Source organism: Borostomias antarcticus (assembly GCF_949987555.1).
Source record: "Borostomias antarcticus genome assembly, chromosome: 4".
Lineage (NCBI taxonomy): Eukaryota > Metazoa > Chordata > Actinopteri > Stomiiformes > Stomiidae > Borostomias > Borostomias antarcticus.
The window spans coordinates 33,814,138-33,826,173 of record NC_140237.1 but is presented as its reverse complement, the minus strand read 5'-3'; the positions used below and the strand labels follow the sequence as shown (position 1 = coordinate 33,826,173).

At 48.8% G+C, this 12,036-nt stretch overlaps 1 protein-coding gene across 1 annotated transcript in view; it reads left to right on the top strand.

Moving 5' to 3' along the window:
• Nucleotides 1–10,401, top strand: part of igdcc4 (immunoglobulin superfamily, DCC subclass, member 4) — a 55,928-nt gene extending 45,527 nt beyond the window's left edge. Inside the window, 8 exon segments of the mRNA XM_084436815.1 lie at nt 2,857–3,043; nt 4,991–5,118; nt 5,612–5,782; nt 6,156–6,290; nt 7,756–7,858; nt 8,603–8,825; nt 9,399–9,524; nt 9,694–10,401. Of these exon segments, the coding sequence (XP_084292941.1) occupies nt 2,857–3,043; nt 4,991–5,118; nt 5,612–5,782; nt 6,156–6,290; nt 7,756–7,858; nt 8,603–8,825; nt 9,399–9,524; nt 9,694–10,221 (1,601 nt within the window). The 3' untranslated portion in view covers nt 10,222–10,401.
• The last annotated feature ends 1,635 nt before the right edge of the window (nt 10,402–12,036 follow it).

The window sequence follows — 12,036 nt, the reverse complement described above, 5'->3', positions numbered from 1 at the left end:
AGCAAAGGCAAGACAATTACATTTATGGAAAAACGCGGAAAGAAGAGAAACTTTTCGGAGACGGAGGTGCATGTGCTTGCTGGTGAGGTCCACGCGAGGAAAACAATCATCTTCGAAAGGTATTTGTACTAGCCTAACTTTGTCTGATTGCTCCTACAGTTTAGGTAGCCTACTGTAGACCTATGTTTTGTGCATCCTATATTTGGTGTAGGCTACTTGGACATTCTGTATTATGTGGCTGTGAGGAAAGCAAACATTCCACACGTTCTGTGGTAGGCTATGATTGATTTAGGACCAAAAACAGGGAATGATAACACAGATGATCACTTCATAATGTTGGATCACATTAACCATTTTCCCCTCTGGGAAATTAAGACTCTCATCTAAATCACCCGGTAAATCACACTTAAGCATTTATTTGGCTGCCAACAGAAACACATATCAAATAAATATGGCTACACAATAAAATGTTTAATGGAAAATAAAGTTTACAGACAAACTCAAAGAAAATGACTGAAATTGTTTCCCCAGACTCTGATGTGGGGTGGGACTCAGAGGAGGGGGAGTCTGCAGTGGTCCTTGACCTGACGGTCGTGCCCCCGCCGGTTGCAGCCTCCACCTCCAGCGCCATGACCTCCAGTGCCTCCACCTCCAGCGCGCCGGCCTCCACCGCCCACGCCTCCACCTCCGGCTGCCAGCGTCCCTGCCTCAAGGGTCCCTGAGGGAAACCGTCTGGGCTTCCTCTCAGACGCTGTGCTGGAGGCTCATGACCCTAGAGGCCCAGAGGGACATGGCAGAAGGGATTGGGGCAGTTGTGCAGCAGTTGGTGGAGGTCACCACACTACACCACCAGAGCCAACAGGACATCCTCACTGCACTTCCTTCCCTCACACATGCTGTCACGGACCTCACACAGTCACTCACTACCACACTCACGGACCTCACACATTCACTCACAAACGTACTCACACACCTCACACAGTCACCCACCAACAGACAATAAAATGGTAACAATGTGAACCTTACTTGTTTGTGTCTTCATAGCTGGCACATGACCTCAGTGCGGGCCCTTTGGCCCCGCTGGTAACCCTCATGACGGGGAGGGGGCTGAGGGCTTGGGTCCTCATTTTGTGGTGGGGTCTTGACTGGTTCTCATTCTTATCAGCTTTGAATATATATCTTGGCAAACATAACACAGGATGATGCACAAGGAGGGGACAGATATCTAGTGAAAGTACTATTGGTTGCTAGTAAAAGGACAATAACGAGGGCTTGGTATAAGGTGGAACCCCCAACCAAGGAGCAGTGGCTGGGTGTTGTGGAGGAGATTTATGTTATGGAGAAGTTCACACATGCATTGAGGATGCAGGAAGGAAAGTTTGAAGGGAGATGTGAAAAATGGATGGATTATAGAAGGAAGTGTGATGATACCACTAATATTGAAATTGTAATATTTGAGATAGAGAAAATGGCTACATTGTGACTTGATGGAAGTACCCATAAGCTGTTATTGTTAGTTTTTATAGTGTTTTATTATATTGTCGTTGTATGGATGGAAAATGCTAATAAAGATTAAAGTTTAGAAAAATAAGTATGTATCTTGGCATATGCACTTACCAACAAGACAGCCACGCGCAGCGCCTGCCTCCAGTCTAGCCCCTACCCTGCTGTGCGCCAGGATGAATGAGTCATGTGTGGAGCCAGGCCACCGTGCCACTACACTTGTGATGAGCATGTTTGCGTCACATATGATTTGGCTATTTATAGTGTGCACATTTTTGCGATTCACATAGACGTATTCATTCACTGATGGTGCCCTTATCAATATGTAGGTGCAGTCGCCATCGCCGCCACCTCTTTGGAGTTCTATCTCGGCCAGTAGGCCGAGTAGCGCCGGATTCATTTTGGCTCGCATTACGCACAGGAGGACTGTCATTTATATGCTTACCAAAGAGCAAATGGGTCCACATGATCACATATTAATGACAATCGAATTGGTCTACTATTGCTGTTTGATGGAGTGCCTGCATTAGGTGTGTGACATATTGCGCAGAAAGGTTTGGGACAGCGCATAGGTTCAGTTTGGGGAACAAATCCATATCGGACCATTAATGAGACGGTTAGAGGACACGGTATTGCATTGAGAGGCTACATGTTTGTGCTGAATTGGGCTATTGGCCTACATGATTGTGCGTTTATAAACTCTCGCTCTTCCCCTCTCCATCAAACATTGTAATTCACCGACGCACCACCGGAGTCGCCAGTTCCCCCTGTGTTCAAAAAGGGTGTAAAAACCTGTCTTAATCGGTACGCCGAGTCGAGAGGTGTCGTACAAAAGCGTGTAAAAAGGCGACTAAATATACGCCCTTTTTGCTTGATAGATCGCGCTGTGGGGGGGGAAGAGGGCGTACGCCAGAAATCGCGGAAAAGACCGTGTAAAAAAAGGCGTAGCTACAATGATAAATGAGGCCCCTGATCTCACAAACTCACATTGTTTCACTCCGTGTGAAACAAACCATCTGGCGCACGTCAGGTTACTTCTGCGCTGAGGCAAAGCTAAAAATAATTGGAGGATAGATTTCATATCCACCCAAAATAGTAGGCTTATGTATGAAATGAAAAAGACTAAAACTAAAGACATTTTCTCTATAATTTCAGTTTATTTAAGTTGTAAAGCCTAGTTGTTGTTTTTTTCAGTTAACAAAAATATTTTTTCACACCTAGTTTTCGTTTTTTTGTTAGTTTTCTTTAACTTTAATAACATTGGTATGTGTGTGTGTGTGTGTCTGTATCTGTGTCTGTGTGTGTGTCTGTCTGTGTGTGTGTGTGTGTGTGTACGCGCGTGTGTGTACTCAGGACCCCCCCCTGAGAACAGCCTCCCCCCCCTGCCCCCCAGTGGGGTCCATGCCACGGCCAACAGCTCCAGGTCCATCTGGCTGCGCTGGGAGACGCCGCATTTCAGGACCGTCCGCATCATCAACTACACCGTCCGCTGCAGCCCGGCAGGCCTCCGGAACGCCTCGCTGGTCTCCTACTACACCAGGTCAGACGACGGCGCCCCCCAACGCGCCCCCCCCCCACCCCATCCCCACCCCCCACCCCGCTGGTCTCCTACTACACCAGGTCAGATGACGGCGCCCCCACGCCCCCCAACGCGCCCCCCCCCCCACCCTATCCCCACCCCCCCCCCAACAAGACAGCCGTCACGCGCAGCGCCTGCCTCCAGTCTAGCCCCCACCCAACGCGCCCTGGGGGGGCGCCCCCCCCCCCTCCGGACACTTGCACACGACCTCGGATTGTTACGCAAACCTTGACCGCACACACACTGTACATAACACCGCCGCTGATCTAACACACTAGGCTCACACACACTACACTCACCACACACACTGCACTCACACACACTACACTCGTCACACACACTGTACATAACAATGCTCGTCCACCACACTAGGCTCACACACACTGCACTCACACACACATTGTACATAACACTGCTCATCACACACACTAGGCTCACACACACTGCACTCACACACACTACACTCATCACACACACTGCACTCACACACACTACACTCATCACACACACTGCACTCACACACACTACACTCATCACTCATACTGAACATAACGCTGCTTATCCAACACACTGCACTCACACACACTACACTCATCACACACACTGCACTCACACACACTACACTCATCACACACTGCACTCACACACACTACACTCACACACACACTGCACTCACACACACTACACTCACACACACTGTACATGACACTGCTCATCCAACACACTACACCCACACACACTAGTCAAATTCCTAGGATGTGTGAGCCATACAGTATAGGCAAGGCAAGTTTATTTGTATAGCACATTTCAGTAACAAGGCAATTTAAATTGCTTTGCATGAAACATTAAAAGCACCAAGACAAAGTGCAAGAAACACATTATAAAAGTACATATAAAATTAAATGCAAAAAAAACACATTATAAAAGGATATTTAAAACAAAATGCAGGAAAAGTGTATTGTACAAATTAATAATTATTTGATTTAATAAAAAGCAGCAGCAAAAAGAAAAGTCTTCAGTCTTGATTTAAAATAACTGGAGCAGACCTGCAGTTTTCTGGAAGTTTGTTCCAGATATGTGGAGCATAAAAACCGAACGCTGCTTCTCCATGTTTTGTTTTAACTCTGGGGACAGAAAGCAGGCCAGTGCCAGATGACCTGAGAGGTCTGGATGGTTCGTAACGTAACAGCAGATCAGAAATATATTTTGGCCCTAAACCATTCAGTGCTTTATAAACCAACAGCAGTATTTTAAAGTATATTCTTTGACAGACAGGAAGCCAGTGTAAAGACCTCAGAACTGGAGTGATGTGATCCACTTTCTTAGTCTTAGTCTTAGGACTCGAACTGCAGCGTCAGCGGAATCTGATCGATTTTTTAGAGCGACCTAATCACACCGTTACAGTAGTCGAGTCTACTGAAGATAAACGCATGGACAAGTTTTTCCAGATCCTGCTGAGACATAAATCCTTTAATCCTTGATATATTCTTCAGGTGATAGTAGGCTGACTTTGTAATTGTCTTAATGTGGCTGTTGAAATTCAGGTCCGAGTCCATGACTACACCAAGATTTCTGGCTTCGTTTGTGGTTTTTAACATTACTGACTGAAGCTGAGCGCTGACTTTTAATCGCTCTTCTTTGGCTCCAAGAACAATTACTTCAGTTTTATCTTAGTTTATCTTGGTTATCTTAGTATCTCAGTTTTATAGACATAGCAATAAACAGATGTGGAGTCTTGAGTGTGCAGCTCTACACCCAGATAGCAAGCGGATCTGGGCCATATACAGGCCAGATCTTGCGCTTGTGGCTTAGTTCCGGCCCATATATGGCCCAGATCCGCTTGCTATCTGGGCAGGCAGTAGTGGCCCTTGTTCATGTGGCCCTCATCCCTTTGCCTGTGTGTCCCAGCTCTGCCCAGGAGATCCTGCTGGGGCCGCTGAAGCCCTTCACCAGCTACGAGCTGGCGGTGCAGTCCAACGGGGAGGGCGTGGTGGGCCCGTTCAGCGGCACCGTGGAGCAGTCCACCCTGGCCGACCGTGAGTCCCGCGGACGAGGGGGCACGCCATGCGCTGGTGTGGCTGGAACTAACGTGTGTGTGTGTGTGTGTGGAGGGGGAGTATTTGTATGAGTGTGTAAGTGTGTAAGTGTGTGTGTGTGTGTGTTATTTGATTGATTGATTGATTGATTGATTGATTGATTGATTGATTGATTGATTGATTGATTGATTGATTGATTGATTGATTGATTGATTGATTGATTGATTGAGTGGATTGTGTTTGAGGCTGGTTAACAGACAGGGGATTCGTTGTTAGAAACCGTAGGGAGGTTATTGCCTGTATTTAAATGCCGAGACGGATGTGTGCTCCTCCCATTGGCCAAGAACTCTCTGAGTGCCTGTCAATCAGGCCTGCCAAGCGCTGATAGGAGGGGGGGCGAGGGAAGGGGAGGGGCCAGAACAGCACAGAACGCTCATTATGCCTGTTCAATACCCAGTCACCTGAGACCCACACCCTGGCCTTCTGCCTCCAGGACCCTCCACGCCCCCCGCGGAGCTGCAACTCAGCGCCCTGGACTCCTCCTCTGTGCTGGTGAGCTGGCGCCCCCCGGTGGAGCCTAACGGCATCATCACCAGCTACAGGATCCTGTACAGTGGCAACCTGAGCCAGCCGGAGCACCTGTGGTCAAACCTCTCCCAGGATGGTGGGCGTCTCTCTGGGCTAACGTCTGGTGTCTGTGCGGGCTATGGGCTATGAACCCATGACTGTGATGTGGCTTGATGACTGAATACCTCTGTGTGTGTGTCTCTCTCTTTCTTTCTCTTTCTTCCCCCCCCCCTCTCTCTATCTCCCTCTCTCTCTCCCTCTCCCTCTCCCTCTCCCTCTCCCTCTCCCTCTCCCTCTCCCTCTCCCTCTCCCTCTCCCTCTCCCTCTCCCTCCCCCTCTCTCTCTCTCCCTTTCCCTCCCCCTCTCTCTCTCTCTCTCTCTCCCTTTCCCTCCCTCTCTCTCTCCCTCTCCCTACCTCTCTCTCTCCCTCCCTCTCTCTCTCTCTCTCCCTCTCTCTCTCTCTCTCTCAGGGACCATAACAAGTGTGGAGGTGCAGGGTCTGTCCAGTGGAACACAATACTTCTTCAAGATGGGAGCGGCCACTGAGGTGGGGGCGGGGCCTTACTCAACGGTGAAGGATGTGCACACTCCTCCCCAGAAGTATGGTGAGCATGTATGCACATCTGTAACAGGAAGTATGGGGAGCATATATACAGATCTGTAACAGGAAGTATGGGGAGCATACAGATCTGTAACAGGAAGTATGGTGCACCCATGTTTAACGAGGAATGTCAAACGAAGGAAGTGACATCACGTCATGCGTGGACACAGAACGGTGCCAATTGTGAAAGCGTTCAGGTGCGGCCGTCATTGAAGTGAATGGGACCGCCATCTCATTTACGACCAGCCATTTTAACAGCTTAGAACCCCGGATGGCAGAATCGTCGGCGATTAATTAGTTGCGCTATTAACTAGCTAACGTTTGATATTGGTTTACCCACAAACATTTAGCTAAGCGTTATATCACCAAATTGTGTTCAGCCCATTAGCCTACATGAACAGTTATTTGACATCCACTACTTGACCAGCTATCTGAGGAAATAAACATCAACCATTATATACAATTTTGCTAGTTAACAATGCAACAAATTACAGATGACTGCTGTTGTGTATTAATTCAAGATGATTGATACTGTAAGTGATTAATGTAATATGGAGCCACAGAACTACTTGTTATTGTGTAGTAATAGGGGTGTTGTCCGGTTTTGATAGCAACTATATAATATGAGCATGCGCACATTCGCGCGCTCTCTGTCGTGCGCTCCCCTTCAAGATCAATCAATCAATCAAAGCTTTATTTATATAGCGCATTTCATACCCAGAGGCAACACAATGCGCTTTACAGAGAACAAGGGAGTTGGGCAGACATCCCACCCCTACATATTCCAGAGGGAAGCAAAAAAACAGTAATCACCCGGGGGCCAGATAAGTGAGCTGTAAGAATTCTTCCCTGACCCCTCTCAACAAGGCGATCGAGCAAGCTCCTGGGGATGGATTGGTACATGTTCTGGACCGCTGAGAGGACCAAGTAATAAAGAATGCTTTTCTTTAAATACGTACAGTTCTGTCAAACAACAACTGTCTAACAATAACAACTGCCATCCGGGGTTATACGCTGTTAAAATGATCGGTCGTAAATAACCGGTCGTAAACGAGGAGATCCCACTCACTGCAGTGACGGACGACCTGGAAGTTTTCACGCTCGGCACCGATCTGTGTGAAGGCAGGCAGTTCCTTTGTTTTAGATTCCTTGGTGTTTAACAGGAAGTAATGTGTGTGTATATGTGTTTGACAGGAAGTAAGGTGAGTTTGTATACGGATGTTTTAACAGGAAATAGGGTGTGTATACAAATGTGTGTCAGAAAGTATGGTGTGTGTGTGGGTGCGTGTGTGTGTGCGTGCGTGTTAGCGAGTGTGTGTGTGCGCGCGTGTGCGTGCGTGTCCGCCCAGGCGTGTAACAGGATGTATGTCGAGCGTGCGTAAAGACGTCTATGTACAAGACGTGTGTTAGGATGCAGAATAATGAATGCGCCCGTGTGTGTGTATGTGTGTGTGTGTGTGTGTGTGTAGAGCTGGACATCCATGCCGTGACGGGCATTATAGTGGGCGTGTGTCTGGGGCTGCTGTGCATCCTGCTCTGCATGTGCGTCAGCTTCCGCAACGGCAAGGCCAGGTAACCCCCCCCCCCCCCCCCCCCTGCCCCCCACCCCCTCCCTCCGGGCAGCCGAGCTGGACAGAGTCAAATCAAATCTTTTGATAACAATTTACAATCTTTTGTTACAATAATTTTAGATGTGTGATTTTGTAAGTAGCTGTGTTTTTGAACTATTGTATTTTACTGTTATTATTGTATTTACTATCATGTTTCTTTCTTTTTCTTATTTTTTCTTGAATTATTCTATTTATGAATTGTAGTATCTTCTGCATTATTGTATTGTACTGTATGTTTTAGTTGAGGACTCTTGGAAGACTAGCCGATGGCTAAAAGAGATCCTAATAGAAGAAGAAAAGAATCTAACTTTACACTTATACAACACAATGCACGTCTTTCTCTGGATGGTGTTGAACACTCAGAGCAGCGACGTCATGTGACTTAATAGTTTAAGACTTAGGAATGATTTTGCATTAGTGATCATTGTTGTGTGTGTGTCACACTGCACATTTGGCATGCCTCGTAAGTCAGCGTAAATAATTCTGAATAGCTGTGCGTTGATACAAGCTATGGACTTCTATTCTTGGCGGTTGGTTTTTAATCTCATTGGATCCGAATCAAATTTCAAAATGGTTTCATTCATTACACTTGCGGCTAGAATTATTTTTAATGGCTGCCTATGACAATGGATCCCTTGTGTTCTTTTGACGCATGAGATAGTATTTCAACCAACAGAAATGTGACTTCCAACCCCCTCTTGTCCAGGGAGGCGCCGGGGGGGCTGGACTCCACCACTCTGACCCCCCAGTACCGGCGAGGAGGCCGGCCCGCCCCCTCTGGTGCGCCGGACGGGAGCGACTGTCACGAGCTGGAGACGCTAATGCCCCCTGGGGGTGGCCAGGACCCCGGCCTGCTCCTGACCGAGGCCCCGGAGGAACAGAGCCTGATAGGGCAGGCCGGGGCCACGGAGGACACCGCCGAGCCCAAGGTCAGACAGGGAGCAGCCGGACACTGCGGGGGGGGGGGGGGGGGGGGGGGGGTTCACAATTATTGGCCTTCATTTATCAATGTAACGTAGAAACCGATGCAGATCCGAGCGCAGAAACGATGGTGCGACAGTGTTCACGTGTGATTCATGACACCTTCGTATCTCACCAATCACAGCGTACGAGGGATCGGGCGTTTATGATCGTGGTGGCTGAAAACAAAGTATACTCTTACACCAAAAAGCAGTTCATCCCGTTAATTGCAAAGCATTTGAAAATACCTATACTGATATATGAGAGTCGGGGCCTTTACAAAATAGAATATTTTACCATTTGCTACATCTTTTTAAGTGCTGAATATGTGGCTGTGTACTTAGATGCCAGTCAGAATCAGTCTCATGGTTCTTCTCAGACTGGCGTTCACACGAGGCGCCTCCGCTCACGTCTCAATTTCTTAACGCAGCGCTGTGCGTGGAAATGACCGCACACCCCCCCGCTTTTCCTGTTCGTTTCGTAAACGAGGGCCGCTGTGTTTGGTTTCGGCTCCATCTGGGTCTTTTCTCCTTCTCCTCCAGGCGTGGAACGGCTCGGTGAGTCGGAACTGGGCCAACCGGATCACCCGGTACAGAGACACCATCACGGAGGACTCGCCCTCACTGCTCAACCCCACCCTGGGCCAGAACCTCATGGAGAACGGCAAGGTGTCCGCATCTAGCTAGCATACGTACCCCCGCGTCTCCGCCTCTGTGCGAACTCTGCTCTGTTGTTATTCTGTGACTCTGTTTCCTGTGCTGCATCCAAACTAGCCGTGCCATGAGGTTTTTTTTGTTGTTGTTGTTATTTACTCACGTTGTTTTTGCCATTTACCAGGTGGACCCTGAGGACCACGTGGGCTCGTCGCTGTGCAGCAACCAGGTGGAGGCGGAGGTCATAGTTCACTCAGAGCTGTCAGAGCCGGAGAAGGGGGCGGGGACCGAGGCGGAGGAGGACTCTCGCGGTACCCGAGGGCCATCCCTGTCGGAGGGGACCTACTCCCCCGTCAGCCCGTCTGGCCACACCCCCTCGCCCCCCTCCGACGACGCCCCGGAGACACTCACCCTGCCCCGCGCACTGCAGCCCCTGGCCAATCACAACGGCCAGCCGGAGGCCGTGACGACGGCGGCGGCGGCCCAGCTGACTGCAAGCGCGGCGCCGTGCCAGGGGGTGGGGCTCACCAACGGCTTCCACTCCCCCAAGCCCCTGCGGCGAGGGGTGGAGCTCCTGGAGAACGGGGAGTCCAGACGCTTCCCCCCGCCGGGAAAGGCCCTCCCCCCGGGGCTGCACCCCTCGCCCGCCCCCTTCGTCAGCTCCGGCCTGGTCCACCCTACCTCAGCAGCGCACAGCTATCTGTGCCCGTAGGAGGAGACACACACACACACACACACACCCAACAGACTGTCCTCTCTCAGCCTGGGGTAACAGAAAGAATTCTTTTTATGCACTTCACTATCTCATTTACTTCTTCACTACTCAGTTTTTATAGGTACTTTGGATCCATTGTTTTATATGTGTATATATACAGTATATATATTTTTAGCGCTAGTGTGTACGGGTATGCATTTGATGGCATAGCAGCAGTATGTTCCTCTGAGCCGGTTTCAGTCCGTAGGTACAGACTTGTTTTATTGACATGTAGGAAGCAGACTGAAGAGGCGGCCATGTTGCCACAGTCCCCATGCATGGCTCAGTCCCGCCCCCCCCCCCCCCCCAGACTGAGCACGGCAGTGCGGTTCTTCATGCGGAGAACGTGGAGAACGTGGGTGAGGGGTGGATGGACGGATGGGCAGAGATGAACCCTGGACCGCTAGAGCTCTCTCTCTCTCTCTCTCTCTCTCTCTCTCTCTCTCTCTCTCTCTCTCTCTCCCTCCCTCCCTCCCTCCCCGAAGCCCGTCTCTCCACAGAACGAGATGTTTCTCCTGGTTCCGTTGTCCCAGGATGGAAGCCTTAGATTTACACACTCTGAGAGTGCAGACCGCCTGTCTCTCTCTCCAGCCTCCTGCTGTCTCAGGGTCCTAGCACACACACACACACACACATGCACACACACACACACATGCTCACACACTCTCTCACACATGCACACACTCTCACGCATGTATGCACACACACACACACACACACACTCTCTCTCTCTCTCTCTCTCTCTCTCTCTCACACACACACACACTCTCTCTCTCTCACATGCACGCACACACACACACACACACACACACACACACAGTACTCATATAGAAACACATACATTCCCTGAATGGAGCTTGGGGGTCTCAGGTGCCTAATATTTTAGGCGCATTTATAACCTCTGTATATTTATATAGATGATTATATTCAGTACGAATAGGAACACTATTTCAATATGAAGGAAAAGGAGAAAAAATTCACACAATTGTAAAAATATGAAGGAAACACATGAGTACACTACATGTACACTACATGTACTTCTGATAAGGTTACATTACCTGGGAGGAGGACTACACAGAAGATATGCGCCCGACGACTGAACATCTGTGGGGACCTCGACATTCGCTCCCTGTCAACAACACTACCTCATTTCTTTACAGGATGGTTTTCAGCGTGGTTTGATTAGTGTTGTGCAAATTGCACCTTTTAAAATATTTTTTTTGTCCTCTTTTTTTTTAATTTTTACTGGTCCTATTCATAGCCGTTGATTCTTGCAGATGTAACTGCCTGACGCTTGTCTGCATTCATGTGTACTGGCGACAGGAAATGACATCACTCGGTGCGTCACCACTCATCGCAGGTCTGTGTTCAAACGCCGCTGGGTCGTCTGACCTCTCATTCTGGATTCCCTATTCCTTGGTCTGTACAAGAGGACTAACAGAGAAGGGGACAAAAATGGTCAATTTATCAAATACCTCAAATCACCATTTACTTTTGGTCATATGGCAGGGGCTTAATGTCATGGTCCTCTAGAACGGGTAGCAGCCTGTGATGCTACAGATTAGTGTCCCTCATCACTATGTTGCAGCCCTGGGCATTTTCTGATGATGTCATGCTACTTCCTTTTAGCCTCATCTTTTGTATAATTTCTTAAAAGTATGCATAAAACTTTTTTTTTTTTTTTTCTAAAAATGGTCATCGATTGCATTGGATGACAATGGTCAAACCATGCAGCTTTAGTAGTCTCGAGCACCTTGGGAGTTCTCTGTAATT